This window comes from Schistocerca gregaria, chromosome 10 (assembly GCF_023897955.1).
Source record: "Schistocerca gregaria isolate iqSchGreg1 chromosome 10, iqSchGreg1.2, whole genome shotgun sequence".
Lineage (NCBI taxonomy): Eukaryota > Metazoa > Arthropoda > Insecta > Orthoptera > Acrididae > Schistocerca > Schistocerca gregaria.
Window position 1 is genome coordinate 82,265,403 of NC_064929.1, and position 24,284 is coordinate 82,289,686.

The following is a 24,284-nucleotide window of genomic DNA, read 5'->3' on the forward strand; positions in this document are numbered from 1 at the left end:
TTCCAAAGATTTTTGCCTCAGTATTTGCTTCTATGTTCTCAGGAAGTTTGTTAACAAAATTTAACTGCTGTCTGGAAAGCACCGTTTTGGCACAGTGGTGTGGTGTGTTGGGTTGTATGTAAGTTTTCATTTCATCAGGCAAAATGATCATGAACATAGCAGTTCTTTTGGAATTTACTGTCCTCAGCTATTACATTTATTTTAATGAATAAAAGTATTTACATAATGTAGATGCATGTTAAAGGAGAAATACCAGACAATGCTTTACATGAGTTTCTAGGTTTAAATCCAAACATGATTCTGATGGCACTTTTTTGCAGTTTGAATTTGCTGGTAGCTGCTTTTGAGTTCCTGAAAATGTGATCCCATATTTTAGATGATAATGAAATTAGGCATGACATACACTCCCTAACTGTTTTCTCACTACAGCAGCATTAACTATGCAGCATTTCTTTTGTGTTTGTAAATGAGTCACTCTACAAATAAGTTAAAGCACTATTGTAGTAGTTCCATCAACACAGTGAAAAAGTGCTTTGGTTTGAAATGAACATTCCAAAACATGTATAACGCAGAGTTGGTTGTGTTATAAGCAATGTGGGTTCCATTTATAGCAAACTACGAACTATTGTATAATTCTGCCACAAGTGCTGACTTGAGACAGTGATATCACATTCTGCACATTGAAGAGCCATATGTTACATTTAGAAGAAATTATACAGTATGGTGAAAGTCTGCCAGTGGTATTATGATGAAATGGACCTTGTATTCAGCATAAGTGTCCAAATGTCTATAAGTATAAGTGTCAAAACATCTATAGCTATCAACCACTCCACAGACAGCTCAGTGCTCAACTGCTGTAGCAATCAACTGCAGTCAGGGTAGGATGCAGCTAGATTGCTGTAGCAGTCCACTGCAGCCATAGGGTCATAACATCTTACACAGAGTCTGTGAAGCTAATAAATGGTACAATAAACCTGTCTGAAATCAAAAGAGGAGTAAGACAGTGATGTTATATTTTTACCAATTCTGTTTACTGTGTATACTGAATACTTGACAATGAGGACACTATAGTAGAGAAGGAAGGAGTAAGCTTAGGAAGCCTGAAGATCAACAGCATCAGATTTGCTGACAACACGTTATTGCTCGGAGGTACAGTGCGTCCACAAAGTCTCTCTGCAGCAGTGAGCTCCATGTGTGTCAACTTGCAGGGTGCATAATGTTGACAGAACGTTTGTATTGCTGTATAAGCTAGGGCCTGGGATTCACTGCTAGTGGCTGCCATTATGTTGGGAGATGGTGTTCAACATTATTACAGTTAAAACAATGAAATTAACTGATTACATCCATTACAATTAAATACTCTGTACTCACCAATATCACAGTAGATGCTGGAAATGTTTTCCTCATTCTTCATTTACATTTATTTGCAAACACTTTTGCCAGTATTTCTTGTGTAATCGAATGCAGATAATCAATTATTGCTGTCTTCAGTTCGTCTATTGTCTTTGGGTTATTTTCATACACAAATATTTTAGCTGTGCCCCAAGGGAAATAGTTGGGGAGGAACTGAGTGCAGGGGCCAGAGACTTTTTGTTAGAAAAAGAATGATTGAACTCATTTTCATTCAGCAGAGCAATAAATGGGTAAATTATCTCGGAGCAATAGACATTGGAAGTGACGGTACTATTGAAAAAGATCGGCTCTATAATTTGTGCTTGCATCGTGGCAGCCCACTGAATTTTCTGTGCATGGAATGGCATGTGGATTTCCTGGTGATGAAATTCATGAATTTTGGGAATTAATGTAGCCAGATAGGTGAAATCAAGCCTTATCAGTGAAAAAGGTTTGATCTAAAACACCAACTCCGTGTCAGTTAACAAATTGCTGAAACCATTCACAGTATGCTATTCATTCTCATGGTGCATACATTGAAATTGTTGCACAGCAGTAATTTTATAGACATATCCCGAGTTTTTTGACTACAGACATACCTGTTGTCATATGAGAGACTTTAATCTCTTGCAATAATCTCCTCACAAATTTTTTTGTCCTCTGCAACACAATATTCGAAATGTCGTCAAGCTTCTGTTCAAATTTTGGGCTTACCAGTTCACGGTTCGTGATGAACTGAATCTGTCGTCTGGAATTTACAAATTAAATCACCCAGAGTGTCACGGTGTAGACATCATGAAGCAGGAAGATGCAACCTAAATTGCTACCTCACATGCTCCATAATGTTTCTCTGTAAAGTTTCCCTTTGCACGGAAAACCCATTCCACTAAAAATGCTCTCTTCGCAATAGTAAGCATTCTCACTACACTTGTCTTGTCCAATAACTAGACAGTAACACAACTGACACCTGAAATGCACACGCAGTACGGCTACCCCCATCCTACTACTGCAGATCCACAGAGCACGTGCTGGCAAGATTTTAACATCCTGCCAATCTTACACCCCTCAAAGGAGAGACTCGCGAGGTTCACTGCTGCGGAGACACTTGATGGATGCACAGTATATCAATCTGTTTTTGAAGAACACCATCCAGACTTGAAGGAAGGTTGTGAGAGTGCAGAATTAAAATCACTTCGAAGGAAACTAAGTCGATGAGAGTATGTGGCAAAGAATACATGAAAGTGGAAACAACACATGGTCAAATTGAACAGGCTATAAGTACAGGTATTTTGGTAGCTTGATAACTGGAAACTCAGCAAGTGAAAGACAAATAAAATCAAGAATTGCTGTAGCAGAGCAAGCTTTCCAGAAAACGATATGCTTATTATGTACCAAAATGGTGGTGGAGTTCAGACAAAGGTTGGGTAAATGCTTTGTGTGGAGTGTTTTTCTATATGGCTGTGTAAACCAGACAATGAAGGAGTGAGAAATGAACAAAATTTAAGTATTCGAGATGTGGGTTTTGGGCAGAATGAAGAAATTAAATGTGTGGATAAATGAAAGACAGTGAAGTAATGAAAGGGTAAGGGAACACAGAACTCTCCTAAACCTTGTTATGAAAACTGTTGTGGGACAAATACTATGATGAAAAGGAATTTTAGTAATGTCTATCAAAGACACAACTGGACAGAAGGAGAAGAATAAAAATACTGGCTGGAGTGAAAAGAGGAAGATACACTAAATGATCAAAAGTATCTGGACACCTGGCTGAAAATGACTTAAAAGTTCGTGGCACCCTCCATCGGTAATGCTGGAATTCAATATGGTGTTAGCCAGCTTCCAGTTTCGCAGGCATGCATTCAATCAGGGGCTGGAAGGTTTCAAACGGAATGGAAGCCCATTCTTCACAGAGTGCTGCACTGAGGAGAGGTATCAATGTCAGTCAGCATTCCAAAACATCCCAAAGATGTTCTATAGGATTCAGGTCAGGACTCTGTGCAGGACAGTCCATTACAGGGATGTTATTGTCATGTAACCACTTCGCCACAAGCTGTGCATTATGAACAGGTGCTCCATCGTATTGAAAGGTGCAATTGCCATCCCCAAATTGCTCTTCAACAGGGGGAAGCAAGACGGTGCTTAAAACATCAATGTAGGTCTGTGCTGTGATAGTGTCACACAAAACAACAAGGGGTGCAAGCCCCCTCCATGTGAAACATGACCACACCATAAAACCACTGCTTCCGAATTTCACTGTTGGCACTACACACACTGGCAGATGATGTTCACCGGGCATTTGCCATAGCCACACCTTGTCATCGGATTGTCACATTGTGTACCGTGATTTGTCAGGCCACACAACATTTTTCCACAGTTCAATCGCCCAATATTTACACTCCGTACACCAAGTGAGGTGTCGTTTGGCATTTACTGGCTTGATGTGTGGCTTATTAGCAGTTACTCAGCCATGAAACCCAACTTTTTCACCTCCCGCCTAACTGTCATAGTAGTTGCAGCAGATCCTGATGCAGTTTGGAATTCCTGTGCAATGGTCTGGATAGATATCAGTCTATTACACATTATGACCCTCTTCAACTGTCACCAGTCTTACAATGAAGGCTTTCACGACCAGATGGTACTGTTGTTGATAATTCTTCTGGGTTGTATGGCCATGGTCCAAGGAATTCTACTATTCCAAATGTTTCATCCAATACTACGTTGAACATCTTTAGAAGTATGGCTAGTCCTGCTGAGTCCTGTCGAGTCGGCAGGACTCAGCAGAACTAGCCATACTTCTAAAGATGTTCAACGTAGTATTGGATGAAACGTTTGGAATAGTAGAATTTCTTGGACCACGGCCATACAACCCAGAAGAATTATCAACAACTGTCACCAGTCTCTCTCAGTCAACAGATGAGGTTGGCCTGTACACTTTTGTGCTGTACATGTCCCTTCACATATCCACTTCACTGTCACATCGGAAGCAGTGGACCTAGGGATGTTCAGGAGTGTGGAAATCTCATGTACAGACATATGACATGCGTGACACCCAATCACCTGACCACGTTCAAAGTCTGTGCTCTCTCACGATGTCTACTGAGGTCGCTGATATGAAGTACCTGGCAGTAGGTGGCAGCACAATGCACCTGATGCGAAAAATGTATGTTTTTGGGGTGTCCAGATACTTTTGATCACATAGTGTACCAAACTATGAAGCAGTCAGCTTGGAACAGGTTTAGTCTGAGGCAGCAGTGTCGTGACAGAGACATAAAAGCTATCATTCTTAACTTCCTCCATATGTGTATCGAATGTACAGTTCAATAATGCACTTCGTCATGGTCATTAGAGTATAGATGGAGGTACTGACCAGTTGTGTGTTGTTAAACGTAAAGCAGGACTCACTTTTCTGCCCAGGAAATCTGAAGCAGTCGCAACGCTGAGGCACATCTTCGTGTACCCAGTGAAGTCGTGCGGCGCGATGGCCGTCCCGGCGTGGGAGGTGAGCGCGCGCGGCCTGGCCTACGACAGGCAGTGGATGGTGGTGACATCCGCGGGGGTGGCCCTCACGCAGAAGACGGAGCCCCAGCTGTGCCTCGTCGCGCCTCACGTCGACGTCCACAGGAGGATCCTGCGGCTTCACTTCCCAGGTGTGTGCATCTAGGCTGAGCTGCTTTTCAGTAAATTTCAGCTGGACGCCTGGGTTACCCACGCAGTGTCACAGGACACGTCACAATGAACACACAATCATTCTACATCAACAGGTACATGTTGTTGTTGTTGTTGTTGTTGTTGTTGTTATGGTCTTCAGTCCTGAGACTGGTTTGATGCAGCTCTCCATGCTACTCTATCCTGTACAAGCTTCTTCATCTCCCAGTATCTACTGCAAGCTACATCCTTCTGAATCTGCTTAGTGTATTCATCTCTTGGTCTCCCTCTACGATTTTTACCCTCCACGCTGCCCTCCAATACTAAATTGGTGATCCCTTGATGACTCATAACGTGTCCTACCAACTGCTCCCTTCATCTAGTCAAGTTTTGCCACAAACTCCTCTTCTCCCCCATCCTATTCAATACCTCCTCATTAGTTATGTGATCTACCCATCTAATCTTGAGCATTCTTCTTTAGCACCACATTTCAAAAGCTTCTATTCTCTTCTTGTCCAAACTAGTTATCGCCCATGTTTCACTTCCATACATGGCTACGCTCTGTACAAATACTTTCAGAAACGACTTCTTGACACTTAAATCTATACTCGATGTTAACAAATATCTCTTCTTCAGAAATGCTTTCCTTGTCATTGCCAGTCTACATTTGATATCCTCTCTACTTCGACCATCATCAGTTATTTTGCTCCCCAAATAACAAAACTCCTTTACTACTTTAAGTGTCTCATTTCCTAATCTAATTCCCCCAGCATCACCCGACTTAATTCGACTACATTTCATTATCCTCGTTTTTCTTGTTTTGTTGTTCATCTTATATCCTCCTTTCAAGACACCTTCCATTCCGTTCAACTGCTCTTCCAAGTCCTTTGCTGTCTCTGACAGAATTACAATGTCATCGGCAAACCTCCAAGTTTTTATTTCTTCTCCATGGATTTTAATACTTACTCCGAATTTTTCTTTTGTTTCCTTCACTGCTTGCTCAATATACAGATTGAATAACAATGAGGATAGGCTACAAACCTGTCTCATTCCCTTCCCAACCACTGCTTCCCTTTCCTGCCCCTCAACTGTTATAACTGCCATCTGGTTTCTGTACAAATTGTATATAGCCTTTCGCTCCCTGTATTTGACCCCTGCCACCTTCAGAATTTGAAAGAGAGTATTCCAGTCAACATTGTCAAAAGCTTTCTCTAAGTCTACAAATGCTAGAAACATAGGTTTGCCTTTCATTAGTCTAGCTTCCAAGACAAGTCGTAGGGTCAGTATTGGCTCGCGTGTTCCAACATTTCTACGGAATCCAAACTGAACCCCCCCCCCCTCCTGAGGCCGGCTTCTACCTGTTTTTCCATTCATCTCTAAAGAATTCGCGTTAGTATTTTGCATCCATGACTTATTAAACTGATTGTTCGGTAATTTTCACATCTGTCAGCATCTGCCTTTTTTGGGATTGGAATTATTGTATTCTTCTTGAAGTCTTGCTTCTTCTTGAAGTCTTGCTACATATGAACAGCTACATATGTACTCCATAAACCATGTACGGTGCGTGGCATGTGGCACTACTACTATTCTGCTCCACTCACAAACGGAGCAAGGAAAAATCAACTATCTACATGCCCCATTACGAGCCCTAATTTTTCTTACCTTGCATTCACATTCCTTGCATGCAGTGCACGTTGGCAGCAATAGAATCATTCTGGAGTCAGCTGCAAGTACTGGCACTGAAAATCTTCTCAATAGTGTTTTGTGAAAAGAACAGTTTCATCCATCCAGGAATTCCCATTTGAGTTCATGAAGCATCTCCGTAGTACTCGTGTGTTGATTGAACCTACTCTTAACAAATCTAGCAGCACGCGTTTGAATTCTTCAATGTTTTTCTTCAGTCAGACCTGCTGGGGATCCCAAACACTAGACGAGTACTGAAGAACGGGTTGGTTTAGTGTTATGATGCAGTCTCCTTCACAGTTGAGCCACACTTCCCTAAAATTCTCCCAATAAACTGATGCCAAGCATTTGCCTTCTGTACTACCAAACTTACATGCTCATTCCATTTCATATTGCTGTGCAGTGTCACACGTTGATATTTAATCACTATGACTGTGTCAAGCAGTACACCACTAACACCGTATTTGAAAACTATGGGATATTTTCCCTACTTTCTTGTATTAGCTGCCATTTTCACACCGAGTAGAAATTCTCCTGTTTCCTCCAACAATCATAAACAATGCTTCCTAAACCCATGCAGATTTGTGGAAGCTGCCATTTGTCACACAAAATAGAAATTCTCAGCCACAAGTGATAGTTTCTAAAACCATGCAGATTTGAGGACGGAAACCTGAAGGAAACTGATTATATTTGAACTTACAATATGCTCAGGAATTCTGCAGAAAATCGTAGATAAGGATATTGGACTGTAATTTTGTGGGTCCGTTATTTTACTCTTCTTATATATAGGAGTCACCTGCGTAGTGTTTACCCCCCCCCCCCCCCCCCCCCCCCCCAGTTGCTCGAGACTTTGTGTCGTGTGAGAGATTTGCGATAAATGAATAAATGAGAGCTAAGTAAGGAGCCAGTGCCAAAGAGAACTCCCTGTAAACAAATCATCATTAACATTGTTATTGCATCATCATCATTATTGGACGTTGAACGCTGGATAAAGGATGCCTCCAAGATGTTTCAGTGCATTTTCTATTTGAGTCTGTTCCCAAATTCATTTTTTGCCTTTGTGTACCTCCTAATAATTACCAACATGCCACTTTCTGTTACTCAGCAACCTTCAGGATTTGACTGATTTTCACATTAAAAGGTCGGTGCCATAACTCATTACTGTTGTAATTACTTTTTTCAGACATTTGAAATTTCACCAAAAACAATCGACCATTTTTACCTCTTGTGTTTGTTGATTTATGTTGTTCTCCATGCAGTTGTTGCCTCCTGCTTCAATACGTACAGCTGGCCGCGGTGGCCGTGCGGTTCTGGCGCTGCAGTCCGGAACCGCGGGGCTGCTATGGTCGCAGGTTCGAATCCTGCCTCGGGCATGGGTGTGTGTGATGTCCTTAGGTTAGTTAGGTTTGTTCTAAGTTCCTAACTTCTATCGGACTGATGACCTCAGAAGTTAAGTCCCATAGTGCTCAGAGCCACTTGAACCATTTTAATATGTACAAAAACTTATCAACCAGTTGTAGCACTTCATTTCTGCAGTTTTCTTTCTGGTTATACCTTATTTTACTGTTACATTTTCAGACCTTTTTCTGTAATTAGTTCTGTTAGCTGTTTTAAGTTATAATTGTAGCTTATCAGAATTTGGGGCAGATAGTACAGTGTCATCTGTAAAATGAAGATTGGTCAGATTTGTGCCATTAACACACATGCCTTCTTTGTTTTCCAAGTGTAAAGTTCTGAAAGTATCTCTAGGACCACTGAGAAAAACTTTGGTGTTATGGAATCTCCTTGCCTGTTGTTGCTTTCAGTTTCAAATTTCTGTTAAGGCCACCTGCTTAATAGTGTGTCTTTGAAAAATGTGTACGACCCACACGAAACAGCACTAACAGGGGAACTCAACTGGCACTCACATGAACATAGATGTTAACCATCACTAGAACTCTACTTACAAAGTTTTGAGAACCAACTTTAAATAATGACCTGTCACATACTGCTCACATAGGGGTCGTGGGGCAAGATAACATTAATTATGGCATGCACAGGAGGCATTCAAACACTCATTCTGCCCACGCTTCATACGTGAGTAGAATTGGAGGAAACCCTCATTTAAGTAGCACAATTTGATGTGCTGTCTGCCATACACTTCACAGTAGTTTGCAGAGTATGGTTGTAAATGTATATGTAGATATAGATGTAGATGTCTATATAGATGTCGATGTCTATATAGATGTCTATGCACAGATCTCACAATTTCCGTAAATTGTCGACAGGTAGGTTGTGAGACATGTTCCATCAGGTGAATTTGGTGGCCAAGACATCAGTACTAGTCAAATACTATGCTCTTCAAACCCCTGCAGCATGATTCTGGTCTTGTGACATGGACAGTTATCATCATGTTGGAAGATGCCATCGCCATAGGGAAGAAGTCGAGTGTGAAGGGATGCAGGTGGTCCGCAATAATATCGACGCAGTCCACAGCTGTCGCGGTGCCTTTGATTACTACCACAGGTCCTGTGGAAGCTCAGCTGACTGCCACTCGTACCGCAGTACTACTGCCGCTGGCCCGCATCGGCGGCGCTCTGCACCCTTCGAGGTGCTGTTCGCCTCGACAGTGGCATATCCGGACTCGAATGCCGACATGGTGTTGTCTGACTGGGTGGCTCATTTCCATTGCTCCTCAGTCTAATCTCGATGATTCCGTGCCGACTGCAGTAGTTATTGACTGTGTCATTAGATTGACGTGTGAATATGTAGGTATGGTGCAGAGAGGCCCGTGTTCAACAGTGTGTGGCTGTATGGTGTGCTCTGAAACACTTGTAGCTTCACCAGATCGTTACCCGTTCCACTTTGTCGAGCAGGAAAGCTTCCGAGCTCCATATTCTGTGATGAGGTCTGGATGTCTGATACCGTGTCACTGACTTTTGGTTTCATTGTTATTCAAATATAGATTCTCACAACAGCAGCGCACAGACAGTGGACTAGCTTCATTGTTTCTGAGATGCTCATTTGCAGGTGCTGGATCACAACTACACTCCTGGAAATGGAAAAAAGAACACATTGACACCGGTGTGTCAGACCCACCATACTTGCTCCGGACACTGCGAGAGGCCTGTACAAGCAATGATCACACGCACGGCACAGCGGACACACCAGGAACCGCGGTGTTGGCCGTCGAATGGCGCTAGCTGCACAGCATTTGTGCACGCCGCAGTCAGTGTCAGCCAGTTTGCCGTGGCATACGGAGCTCCATCGCATTCTTTAACACTGGTAGCATGCCGCGGCAGCGTGGACGTGAACCGTTTGTGCAGTTGACGGACTTTGAGCGAGAGCGTATAGTGAGCATGCAAGAGGCCGGGTGGACGTACCACCGAATTGCTCAACATGTGGGGCGTGAGGTCTCCACAGTACATCGATGTTGTCGCCAGTGGTCGGCGGAAGGTGCACGTGCCCGTCGACCTGGGACCGGACCGCAGCGATGCACGGATGCAAGCCAAGACCGTAGGATCCTACGCAGTGCCGTAGGGGACCGCACCGCCACTTCCCAGCAAATTAGGGACACTGTTGCTCCTGGGGTATCGGCGAGGACCATTCGCAACCGTCTCCATGAAGTTGGGCTACGGTCCCGCACACCGTTAGGCCGTCTTCCGCTCACGCCCCAACATCGTGCAGCCCGCCTCCAGTGGTGTCGCGATAGGCGTGAATGGAGGGACGAATGGAGACGTGTCGTCTTCAGTGATGAGAGTCGCTTCTGCCTTGATGCCAATGATGGTCGTATGTGTGTTTGGCGCCGTGCAGGTGAGCGCCACAATCAGGACTGCATACGACCGAGGCACACAGGGCCAACACCCAGCATCATGGTGTGGGGAGCGATCTCCTACACTGGCCGTACACCTCTGGTGATCGTCGAGGGGACACTGAATAGTGCACGGTACATCCAAACCGTCGTCGAACCCATCGTTCTACCATTCCTAGACAGGCAAGGGAACTTGCTGTTCCAACAGGACAATGCATGTCCGCATGTATCCCGTGCCACCCAACGTGCTCTAGAAGGTGTAAGTCAACTACCCTGGCCAGCAAGATCTCTGGATCTGTCCCCCATTGAGCATGTTTGGGACTGGATGAAGCGTCGTCTCACGCGGTCTGCACGTCCAGCACGAACGCTGGTCCAACTGAGGCGCCAGGTGGAAATGGCATGGCAAGCCGTTCCACAGGACTACATCCATCATCTCTACGATCGTCTCCATGGGAGAATAGCAGCCTGCATTGCTGCGAAAGGTGGATATACACTGTACTAGTGCCGACATTGTGCATGCTCTGTTGCCTGTGTCTATGTGCCTGTGGTTCTGTCAGTGTGATCATGTGATGTATCTGACCCCAGGAATGTGTCAATAAAGTTTCCCCTTCCTGGGAAAATCAATTCACGGTGTTCTTATTTCAATTTCCAAGAGTGTATATGCCCTATGTCAGAGTCACAGATCTCGCCATTTGGGATCTGTACTGACACTAGAACGATTCCTCGTTCCTCTCTGCTGTTTTTAATGTAAGAGGGCTGTTCAGTAAAGAAAGATCGTAATTTTTTGTGGTCATAATTTCTTCCGCTAAAAAATTTAATCTTATGATATTCTGTTAGCTTAATGTGCAACAAACATGCTGTAGTAGTCTCATTGTTGGGACTCCTGGTTCCCACATGTGAAGGTCAGACATGTTCAGTATCGCCTACCACTGCAATGGAGGACCACGTGAGGAACAACATGCGGCTTTGAAACTCTGCTTTTGTCAAAAAATCTTCAGCTGAGTCCTATACAATGTTACAGGAGGCCCATGGAGAGTCTGTTCCTGCCTACAGCGCAGCTCGGAGGTGGTTTAAAATGTTTGAAGAGGGGAGACAATAAATTTCAAAGGAAGATGATCTGGTGCTCCAATTACTGCTCTTACCACTGCTGATGAAACTTGGCTACATCATTTTGACCCTGAGGGCAAACAGCAATGCTCAGTGTGGAAATCTCGTTAATCACCAACCCCCCAAAAAGTAAAATTGGTTGCTTTTCTGGGCAAGTTATGGTTATTTCATTCTTTGATATTCTTGGAATGGTTTATCAGCATGTTGTACCTGCACATAGATCAGTAACTGGACAATACTATAGGGATGTCCTGAAAACATTGCAAGTACGTATCAGGCACAAAAGACCACATTTCCGTGAAGCAGGGTGGATGCTGCACCACAATAATGCACAGCCGCATTTTGCCAATGTTGTTGCTGAATATCTTGCAAAAACCAACGTGAAGTTCATCCCTCACCCTCCTTATAGTCCAGATTCAGCCCCACGTGACATGAACAAATGCTGTCGTGGGAGGCACTATCAATCATCGGAAGCAGTGATAAAGGCTGTGGAGGTGATTTTGAAGGACCTCTCAAAAAATGGTTTCCATGTGCGTCACATTCATGGGAGACTACCTTGAGAAGAACCATCATTCTTTGTTGAACAGTCCTCATACTTTCCTCACTGAGTCACAGTTTCACTAGGTGACAATAAGTCTCATTGTGAGCATTGTACTTTTCTCTGTAGCAATATCGATTGGATTTTGCCTCATTTCTTGGAAACAATTAATATAGATTTATTTGAAACTGGGAACTATGACATTCAGACAAAATTCTCTATTTTCATTCATGATTCCCAAGTGGTTCCGTGTAATGCACTGAGAGAAAAAGAAAAATTAATAAAATGTAGAACAATGAAATTATGTAGTGAAATTAACTGATAACGGTAATAACTTGTGTATGTATAAAAATTTCCTACATTTTACAAGTTTTAGAGTAGCATACTTGTGAGAAGGCAAGTGATGTGAGATGCACAGCAGGAACAAGGAGTATCCTGTGTGATGCTGCAGCCAGTAGCGCCACTGTGCTGTTCCTGACTGTTTGCAGCACTGACTTCCGTGAGAGTAAGTGTGTGATGGTTATTTTGCTGTTGTATTGTTCACAACAGGTGACAGAAAGTGACCATTTTAATATTATGTTAATAAGTGATACCAGAATCAGTCCATGTTCACACATATTTTGAGAGATGGTGGTAAATGGAAACAGTATCTATCAAGCCACATACCAGCATCGTTAGTTGTCATGAAAGGGAACAGCTTGAGTGTGCAGTGTGTGACAAAGGCGGTAGTAGTACAAAAATTTTTACCTACTTGCTTGCACAACATTTCTGTGTGCATACTCTTTTTAGCTACGGAAGAGGGAAGGGAAAGAAGACCTCTGACAACAAGATTTCTTGCATTTGCCTGGAACATTTTGGACCAACCATGGAAAGTACAAATTAGCATTTTTTCGTGAGTAATTGAACTCCTGAGGCAATACTGACTTGATGACTTATCTTAGAAGAAAGATTAAGGAAAGGCAAATCTTAAGTTTCTAGCATTTGTAGATTTAGAGAAAGCTTTTGACAATGTCGACTAATACTCTCTTTCAAATTCTAAAGGTGGCAGGGATAAAATACAGGGAGCAAAAGGCTATTTACAATTTGTACAGAAACCAGATGGCAGTTATAAGAGTCGAGGGACATGAAAGGGAAGCAGTGGTCGGGAAGGGAGTAAGACAGGGTTGTAGCCTCTCCCCGATGTTATTCAATCTGTATATCGAGCAAGCAGTAAAGGAAACAAAAGAAAAATTCGGAGGTAGGTATTAAAATCCACGGAGAAGAAATAAAAACTCTGAGGTTTGCCGATGACATTGTAATTCTGTCAGAGACAGCAAAGGACTTGGAAGAGTAGTTGAACGGAATGGACAGTGTCTTGAAAGGAGGATATAAGATGAACATCAACAAAAGCAAAACGAGGATAATGGAATGTAGTGGAATTAAGTCGAGTGATGCTGAGGGCATTAGATTAGGAAATGAGAGACTTAAATCAGTAAAGAAGTTTTGCTATTTGCGGAGCAAAATAACTGATAATGGTCGAAGTAGAGACTGACAATGGCAAGGAAAGCGCTTCTGAAGAAGAGAAATTTGTTAACATCGAGTATAGATTTAAGTGGCAGGAAGTCGATTCTGAAAGTATTTGTATGGAGTGTAGCCATGTATGGGAGTGAAACATGGACGAGAAATAGTTTAGACAAGAAGAGAATAGAAGCTTTCGAAATGTGGTGCTACAGAAGAATGCTCAAGATTAGATGGGTAGATCACATAACTAATGAGGAGGTATTGAATAGAATTGGGGAGAAGAGGAGTTTGAGGCACAACTTGACAAGAAGAAGGGACCGGTTGGTAGGACATGTTCTGAAGCATCAACGGATCACAAATTTAGCATTGGAGGGCAGCGTGGAGGGTAAAAATCGTAGAGGGAGGCCAAGAGATAAATACACTAAGCAGATTCAGAAGGATGTAGACTGCAGTAGGTACTGGGAGATGAAGGAGCTTGCACAGGATAGAGTTGCGTGGAGAGCTGCATCAAACCAATCTCAGGACTGAAGACCACAACAACGACAAAATCGTCCTAACATCTCTGCTGCAGTTTATTTATTTTTACTTTGAGCTGCATGATGTCTGTTAGATTTTGTGTCAGTTTTCAACTGTCTGCTACATAAAAATAGAAAAACACACATCACAGTACATACGTAGGGTCAACCTACACTGTTGAGTCACAATAACATGACAACCTGTCAAAGCCTTTTGCTGTGCAGACACGAAGGAAGAAGCCGGTGAAGTTCTGGAAGGTACTGACAGGGATGTGCAGCTACGCCAACTCCAGTGCTGTGGCCAGCTGCACTAGGTTTCTGAGGTGAGGATCCGTGGTGCGAAAAGCTCAATCGGTGGTCCCACAGATTGTTTAAATTTGGGAGTTTGGTCACCAGGGGAGTACAGTAAAATCATTCTGGGAATCCTTGAACCTCGCACGTACGCTGTGAGCTGTGTGACACATTTCATTGTCCTGCTGGTAGATGTCTTTGTGCAGAGGAAATGTGAATTTTGTTTATGGGGCAGCATGGTCTCCAGCGATAGATGTCTATTTGTTTTGATCCACTATGCCTTTCAGAATGACATGGAATGCCACAAAAATATTCCCCAGAGCATAAGGCTCCCCACTCCAGCCTAGATTCTTCCGATGATTGTTGCAGGGCCGAACATACCAACGGCTGTCTTTCCGGTGGAACATAAAATGTGAGTGATCTGAAATGGCCATGGTGCAAAAGACCAGACACGTGGGTGGCGAAAAACTGGCAACTGCATCACGATAATGCCCCTGCATATTCATCCCACTAGATCCCAAATTTCTTGGCCAAACCAGGCACGTGCAGCGGAGGCCCAAACAGAGCAACGTTCACTGAACAGTCATCGAGGATACACTGTCGGTAGGATCTCAGTTTGTCTGGGTGGTTGTGCGCTCAACACCTGTGTGTCTATTTGCCTATACATATTTCTGCAGCTCTGATTCACCCCTTTCATCTATAGCATAATTCCCATCAAAGTGTGAGAACATTTTTGAAATGTTACTGAGTCACGTATCTGTGGTTGGCCGTGAGTAGCAACCCAGTATTCACCAAGTCAGATATGAGAAACAACCTAAAATTCACATGCAGGCTAGCTGGGACACTGGCACTTGTTAATCTGCCGACTGGATTCAATCTGGGGCTGGCGTGCACCCCCAAATCCCAGAAGCGGTATGCTAACGTGTTTAGCTATCTGGGCAGGTTACTACACTGCTTGAAGGTGTTCTAGTAAATTTGGAAGGAAGCTGCTGCTTTGGAAAAAATCCTGATGCCTCTTCAGTTGTACTAAACAGCCGCTGTTCATCTTTTCTTGACAGCTTGATACCTATCTGACAACATTGGTATTTTTCAAAGAAAATAGCAACATCTGTAAATAGTGAGTTATTTTTATAGGACATTAATATTATAAGCAGTTTTACAGAGAACACAGATACTTGCCATGAAACTAACAGAACTTCTCAATCTTTGAACTACACAATGGAATCTCCATACTGGAATATCAACAATGTAAGGAAAAAATAGACTGCTACTTACCGTAAAGATGAGACGTTATGTTGCAGACAGGCACAACTAAAAGAAACACATTGGCTCTTGGCCACAGTCTTTGTCAGAAAAGGGAACACACACACTCACTCACTCACTCACTCACACATTCATACAAGAAAGCACACCTGATGCACACATGACCTCCATCTCTGGCATCTTGGACTGTAATGCAGCAGTTATGAGGAACAGAAGCAGCGATCTGTAGTGGGTGGGTAAGGGGAAGGGATAACAGTATACAAGTGTGTGTGGTGGTAGGGGAACACTGTCTGGTGGAATGTGCAGAGATTAGAATGCCAACAGGCGCAGTGTCAGGAGGCCGTAGGGTGGGGAATGGGTGGGGAAGTGAAAAAGGAGAGGCATGGAGTAGGGAAGACAGGTAGGTGTGTAGGCAGAGGGTGACGGGACAAGAATAGAGGAGATAATAAGACATGGGGAGTGTAAACTGTTGGGTGGAGGGTGTGGTGACAGTAGGTTGCAGTAGAATGAGACCGGAGGAATTTCAAAGTGGAGGATGTATTGTAAGGATAAATCCCATCTGTACACATCATAGGGGAGGATCCAAATGGCTTGGGTAGTGAAACTTGATTTCAGTGACTGCTTCACTAACAGAGCCATCTGGATCCTCCCTTGCACCACCAGCCTTTCTGGACTGTGCAGGTAGATGTTATTACAGCACATTCTCGACTCTCAAAATTATTCTGGCCTTGACCTACAGTAACATAACGTACTGTTCTATTACCCTCCATCCACCAGTTTCTGCCCCCTCTGTCCTGTCATGTCCTTAAGTCCCACAGCGCTCAGAGACATTTTTGAACCTTCCCTTTTCTGCCCTCTCTCTTCTGCTCCACATGAGAGTTGCATCCGGTTGTTTGTGCATGATGTGTGCTTTCTTGTGTGAATGAATGTGTGTGTTTACATTTCCTGATAAAGGCTGTGGCCAAAAGCTATTGCATAAGTGTCTTTCAGTTCTGCTGTTTACAACTTAATGTCTCATCTTTATGGTAAGTAGCAATCTATCTGTTCCTTATATTGTCAGTATCTCAATTACATTTTCTGTTATTTTTAAAAAAGATTAACTAATGAAGTATGTTTTCAATTTTCTTTTAATTTGGCAAGGATTTTATACTTATCACTTAAGGCAGCAGCTCTCTTTGAAGACATAAAAAATAGGTCATTTCTGTGATTTTCTTTGTCAAGTAAAATAAAAAGTAATGCTAAATCTGATGATATAGCTTTATTCCATTTTCTATCAGCATATATTGAATATTAAGTTCTAGCAAAATGGTGACGTATAAAAAAAAAAAAAAAATGGTGGGGGGGCATCATTTTCTTCGTCCACAGAATTAGAACAAAAACGTGCACTGAAAATAGACTTTTGAAGATATCACAAAATGGCGATTTACACTGATAGTGAAGTCAATTTAGAATGCTGGTATCAAATTCTGATCGAAATAATATGTACCATTCTCAACTTATGTTTCCCACAAATTTGAATGAGACAATTTTGAGAAGAATGTGTTTAAAGTTTTGGGTTACATTTTTTTGTAGTTATGTTACACATACCTCTAGTCAGCAATCCCTGGACTATACAGCAACCATTTCAGATCCAAAAGGAGGTTCTCCTCCATCTTCCTTATGACCACTGTTGTCCTGCAGCCATCTTCGGCAGCTTCTGACATATGGACCTCGGTTTGCTCAAAATGCTTTTTGTCCACGTTTGTGGAGAAATTGTATCATGCTGCCTTGATCTCACTTTCAAGCATGTACATAATTCCCATAATGCTTGTTAGCCCATCACTGAAATTACCATTTTGTTGCTGCTGTGAATGGCTTTTGGACACACAGTTGCCTTGTAACTTGACAACAGAGTTTATGACAAACTTGGGATGAACACCACAATAAAGCAGACATTCCAGAGAACATTTTAAGCCAAAAAGATGATTTTGTGAAATTTTCTAAAAGGTCTACCCCTGTTAATGTTGAATGACAGGCTGACTCTACATGACTCCACTCTGAACCGTGGACAAGGAGGAAAGTCTGAATGAAAATTATTTCTGTCTCTTCTATTGTGATTACGTGCATCACAGTCCATTTTAAATATAATTTTTACCCTCATGAGCTAAAAACAGTAAGGAGTAAATGTATTAACGGCTTCGAGAAAATGTACTATTACCGATTGTACTCAATATTTTAATGTTCACTTCTGCTGAATTAATACATAATGCTTCATCACATGAGAAGACTGCACATTTATTGAACGACACTTTAGAAATGAGTTGTAATTCACTCCCTGATGTTCTTTCATGAACAAAGGTCATCATCCTCATGGTTCATTCACAACTGACCCAGTTGTCATCCAACAATTCCTAATGGCTTTGGCATCCAGTGTGGCACAGTGGCCACAAACATCCCGCCATTATCAGTGGACGACGGCTACAGGTCACCATAGTTTAAATCCAGAAGCAATCTGAATGCTCTCTTGTAAAGTTAACTTTCCCGTTATCTTGGCATTCACCGTAGGAAGATACACTACTGGTCATTAAAATTGCTACACCAAGAAGAAATGCAGATGATAAACAGGTATTCATTGGACAAATATATTATACTAGAACTGACATGTGATTACATTTTCACGCAATTTGGGTGCACAGATCCTGAGAAATCAGTACCCAGAACAACCACATCTGGCCGTAATAACGGCCTTGATACGCCTGGGCATTAAGTCAAACAGAGCTTGGATGGCGTGTACAGGTACAACTGCCCATGCAGCTTCAACACGATACCACATTTCATCACGAGTAGTGACTGGCATATTGTGATGAGCCAGTTGCTCGGCCACCTTTGACCGACCAATGTTTTCAATTGGTGAGATATCTGGAGAATGTGCTGGCTAGGGCCGAGTCGAACATTTTCTGTATCCAGAAAGGCCCATATAGGACCTGCAACATGCGGTCGTGCATTATCCAGCTGAAATGTAGGGTTTCGCAGGGATCAAATGAAGGGTAGAGCCACGAGTCGTAACACATCTGAAATGTAATGTCCACTGTTCAAAGTGCCATCAATGCGAACAAGAGGTGACCGAGACGTGTAACCAATGGCACCCCATACCATCACGCCGGGTGATGCCGATGATGAATACACACTTCCAATGTGCACTCACCGCAGTGTGACCAAACACGGATGCGACCGTTATGATGCTGTAAACAGAACCTGGATTCATCTGAAAAAATGACGATTTGCCATTCTTGCACCCAGGTTCATCGTTGAGTTCACCATCGCAGGCACTCCTGTCTGTGATGCAACATCAAGGGTGACCACAGCCATGGTCTCCGAGCTGATAGTCCATGCTGCTGCAAACGTCGTCAAACTGTTCGTCCAGATGGTCGTTGTCTTGCAAACGTCCCCATCTGTTGACTCAGGGATCGAGATGTGGCTGCACGATCTGTTACAGCCGTGCGGATAAGATGCCTGTCTACTCAACTGCTAGTGATACGAGGCCGTTGGGATCCAGCACGGTGTTCCGCATTACCCTCCTGAATCCACCGATTCCATATTCTGCTAACAGTCATTGGATCTTGATCAATGCAAGCAGCAATGTAGCGATATGATAAACCGTAGTCATGATAGGCTACAATCTGACCTTTATCAAAGTCGGAAATGTTATGGTACGCATTTCTCCTCCTTACACGAGGCATCACAACGACGTTTCACCAGGCAACGCCAGTCTACTGCTGTTTGTGTATGAGAAATCAGTTGGAAACTTTCCTCACGTCAGCACGTTGTAGGTGTCGCCACCAGGGCCAACCTTGTGTGAATACTCTGAAAAGCTAATCATTTGCATATCGGTTAATCAGAGAGATTAGAGCCCACACAGAAGCATACGGACAATCCTTTTTTCCACGAACAATACGAGACTGGAATATAAGGGAGAACCAATAGAGGTACTCAAGGTACCCTCCGCCACACACCGTCAGGTGGCTTGTGGAGTATGGATGTGGATGTGGATGTGGATGTAGATGTAGATGTAGATGTAGATGTAGATGTGGCCATTGGCATGTATGGCATGAAACATCTTTAAAGCAAACACCCTGCCCCATTCATCAGAAAGGTCCTGGCTGCAGGAGGGGCACTACGGTCTGGGGAATGTTTTTGTTGAATTCCCTGGGTGAACTTGTCATCCGGGAAGACTCATTGGATCAACACGAGAATGCATCTATTCTTGGAAACCACGTTGTCTGTTACACAGAGTTTGTTTCTCATTGCACAATGGCATCTACGAGCAGGACGTGGTTCGAACAGCACCAGGACAAGTTTACTGTACTCCCCAGGCCACTGAGCTCCTCAGATTTAACCCCAATAGAGAATCTTTGGGACCACCTCAGTGAGGCTGCTCGTGCCGTGGATCCTCAACTGAGAAACCTTATGCAGCTGGCCACGGAACTGGAGGAGGAGTGCTCCACATCCCTGTCAGTAGGTTCCAGAACCTCACAGACCCTCTTCCTGCACTGAAAAAGGTGGTTATTCATTCATTTGACAGGGTCACTTTAATGTTATCGGACATCGTATTATGGATCTATTAATCTCTTAAGTATCATTGTTTATTAAAATGGCTTGATATGTACATATTTAAGACAGCTTCTACTATTTTCTAGTTCAAATTAGTGGAAGACATTGAAGCAATTGAGAGGCGTCCTGCTAGACTTGTTACCAGTGGGTTTGATCAATATGTGAGTGATATATTCTCGATATACTGTCGGATGGAATAGTGACCGATACTCGTAAGAAATATTACACGTTTTAGTCTACTGTATACTAAAACATTTGTTGTTTCCAAAATGTGAGTATTATGAAAATGCTTTGTGAACTGAGGTGGAAGAAGACATTCGTTTCATGAAATAATATCGAGAAAGTTGGGAGAACTGGGATTTACAACAGACTGCAGAACGATCCTACTGCACCAACACACATACTTCATAAGGTCTGAGGAGATTAAAGAAATCAGGGCTTGTACAGAACAACATAGACAGTTGTTTTTCCTCATTCCGTTTGCAATGGATGTAAAGTGAATGACTAGCAGTGGTACAAGATACCCTCCACCATATGTTGTTCTGTTACGTATGTTGCTGTAAATTCATTCAAAAAATAATTATTAGTGTGAGCATATTAACACTAGTCACACTTTGTTGTTACTGTACTTTACAGATGTAGTCAGCTATGTATAACGTGACTCATTCCCTCTCTCCAAAAGGCTCTCTCTCTTTGTGAAATAGGATGTGTGAATGAATGATTTATGAAGAAAAAAATTCTTGTCAGAAATTATGTCCCAGAGACTTTGTCTTGTAGTTCTAGTGAACACTTTTATTTAATCAGTGAATGTGATGAGGGCCAAATTGTATTGATGGCACCTACTGATAATCTGTTGCACACTGAATGCGGCAGCGTCAGAAATTCATTGTCTTACAACATATGAGTTAAATTAGTAACTTATTGGCTTATAGTATATCAATCTACGTTATAGTTTGAGTGTTTAGGTGTTGTGTAATCTATGTTACATCATTTAATATTGCATACTACATGAAAACTGAATCATCGTGAAAAAGAATTCTTTGTAGAGCTACATATTTCATTTCCATTTGCTGTTTCCTGCTCAAATATCATTTAATGACCCCTTTACTGAATAATAGGGTGCAGTACTATTTATCTTCAGAAAATACTCTCAATTTTATTTATATTTTCCCCTCTTAGTTTGTTACAAATCTTCATTCCCACGTATTGGGATTTTGGGCAAGAAGCTGTAGGTGACGAGTAGGAAGCACGCATTTCTCTTTACTCTTAGTACTGTGCATAGTCGCTCCATCTTCAGGCCACGAGTGGCCTACTAGTACCATCCGACCGCCGTGCCATCCTCAGTGCAGGATGCAGATAGGAGGGGTGTGGGTCAGCACACTGCTCTCCCGGTCGCTATGACGGTATTCTCGACCGAAACCGTTACTATTCGGTCGAGTAGCTGCTCAATTGGCATCACGAGGCTGAGTGCACCCCGAAAAATGACAACAGTGCATGGTGGCCTGGATCTTAGTACTGTACATATGCTGGAAATTATTTAATAAAAAAAGATCACAATAGTTTTATGTAAAGATAATTAGTTCACATATGTATGGGGACAAAACATTTAGTATATTCAGGTATCTTAATAGTTGATAACGAGGCATTCCCAGCCTCTCTTTGCACATATTTTTGGAATTCATTTTGCTCAACTGCGCTGATATTACGGCTTCTGCATAATTAATGGAAATTCTGTAGACTTCTTTTCTATCTCAGTTGGAATCGTTTTACCATGTTCCAGGAATGCAGCGTCTCGACGTCAGCATCGGAGACACCGACGCGAGTTGCGCGCCGCGCCAGGTGTCGGTGTGCCAGAGCAAAGTGTGCGGCGACCGCGTGCGGGCCGAGGACTGCGGCGATGGGGCGGCTGGCTGGCTGCAGGAGGCTCTGGGCCGGCCCGGCCTGCGGCTGGTGAGGCAGAGCGCCGACGACGCGCGCCATGGGAAGGGCGGCGCAGGTACGTGGCACCGGTGGCTGGGGGTGGAGTGTGATGACAGAACTGGGTAGGGCTCGTCGTGAGGCGTTTAACGTACAACGGCATCTGGTGTGTTCTGATTTTGTAGAGCTTAAAGTTCTACTAGTAACATTAAAATGCTGTGCAGTTATATTTCAACAACAGAAAACACAGTCATCATCATCATCATCACCATCATCATCATCATCACCACCAGCCAATTCAATCATTAAATGATGTGGTCTCTTCGAGTCATGGATTCAGGTAGGCTTTCAGCAGTCTTTTCCAAGTGGGACAGTCGTGGGCATTTCTCTGCCAGGTGTTACCAGCGATTTCCTTGATGTCTTTGTCCCATCTGTCTGGTGGTCTTCCTCTAGGCCTCCGGTGCTCTCTCGGACTCCACTCCAGTACTAGCTTCGTCCAACTGTTGTCTTTTCTTCTTGCAACTTGGCCATTTCAGGGAACCTACTGTCTCTAAGATGTCGTTAACCTTCGTCACAGACCGGATGTCATCTGCCCTTTCCCTATCCTTTCTTGTATTGCCCGGCATTGATCTCTCCATGGCTTTCTGTGCTGTCCTAAGTTTCCCTTTCGTAAATGAGTTCAGTGTCCATGTTTTGCAGCCATATGTCATCATAGGAAAGTTGCATTCTTCAGATTTACTGGCATTTTTTATCTGAATACTTTCGAATTCTTCCCAAATGCTTGCCAGCCAAGCTTGATGCGTTGATAGATTTCTGGCCTTATGTCTCCCTTCAAATTTATAATCTGGCCAAGGTAGGCCTATTCACTGACCTCTTCTAGTAGACTGGCCTTGACTTTCACATCTGCAGCTGGGATCCATTTGTTGGACATTACTTTTGTTTTGGAAAGTTTCATGTTCAAGCCAACCAGCTGACATTCCGATGCAAGATCCATAACTAAGTTTTGGAGCTCTGCGAAGTCTTTGGCCAGTGAGACAATATCATCAGCAAATCTCAAGTTGGTAAGCCTTCTTCCATTAATTCTAATTCCCTTACCTTCCCAACTCAGCTTTGACATAGCCATTTCCAATACAGCAGAGAACAGTTTTGGGGAGATAGGATCGCCTTGTTTGACACCCCTCACGATGCGGAATTCTTGAGTTGATTCGCTGATGTTAACATAAGCTGAAGAATTCTCGTAGATTTTCCTGAGCACTTCAATGTATGCTGCTCCCACTCCTTGCTCACTCAAAGCTTGGAGGACAGCTACATGGCTAACGGAGTCAAATGCCTTTTCAAAGTCAACAAAGGCAATGCAGAGAGGCAGTTGGTATTCATTCGGTCTGCTTATCACTTCACTAACGGTCAGAATGTAGCCAATAGTGCTAAAATTGCTTCGGAATCCTGCTTATTCTATAGGTTGGGCTGAGTCTAGGGTGGAACTAATTCGGTTTAACAAGATCTTAGTGAAAATTTTGTACAAAATTGAGAGCAAGCTGATAGGACGGTAGTTTTTAATATTGCGAATACGTCCTTTCTTGTGTATCAAAATAATGTTAGCCTTGTTTCATGATGGTGGGGTTGAAGCATAGTGTAGGCAGGAAGTAAATACTTTTGCCAAGTGATTTATTGTTACCTCTCCTGCCAGTTTGAGGATGTCAAAGCTGAGCTTATCATCACCCGGCACTGTTCCCTTCAGTCACTGTAATGTAAATGTCACAGACGGAGCATCACACAGTTCAGTACGTGGTCTACTCTCGTTCTTGACATACATAAATTATTTATCAAGTATATTGGAAGACTCTTCTAAAACTGAATGAAATTTTCACTCTGCAGTGGAGTGTTGTGGCGATACCTGTAAGACACCGCTAGCCCACGCCTCTCGCGGTGTGTGCTTAACCCCATTTAAATGACGCGCCAAGCGCGCGCCCAGCGGCTGTATGATTAATTAAATAATCGGCGTGCTAATCACAGTTAAAATCTCTGGTCCAGAGGGACGTGAAGAGGCTGTGGT

The 24,284-nt window shown here is 43.1% G+C and overlaps 1 protein-coding gene across 5 annotated transcripts in view; it reads left to right on the plus strand.

Annotated features, from left to right (window-relative positions):
• LOC126293317 (molybdenum cofactor sulfurase 3) overlaps positions 1-24,284 on the plus strand; it is a 151,285-nt gene that overhangs the window by 78,356 nt on the left and 48,645 nt on the right. For all 5 annotated transcript variants that reach the window (XM_049986465.1, XM_049986462.1, XM_049986463.1 and 2 more), the window contains 2 exons: positions 4,807-5,039; positions 22,095-22,310. In XM_049986465.1, coding sequence (XP_049842422.1) covers positions 4,807-5,039; positions 22,095-22,310 — 449 coding nt within the window. The remainder of the gene's footprint in view (positions 1-4,806; positions 5,040-22,094; positions 22,311-24,284) is intronic.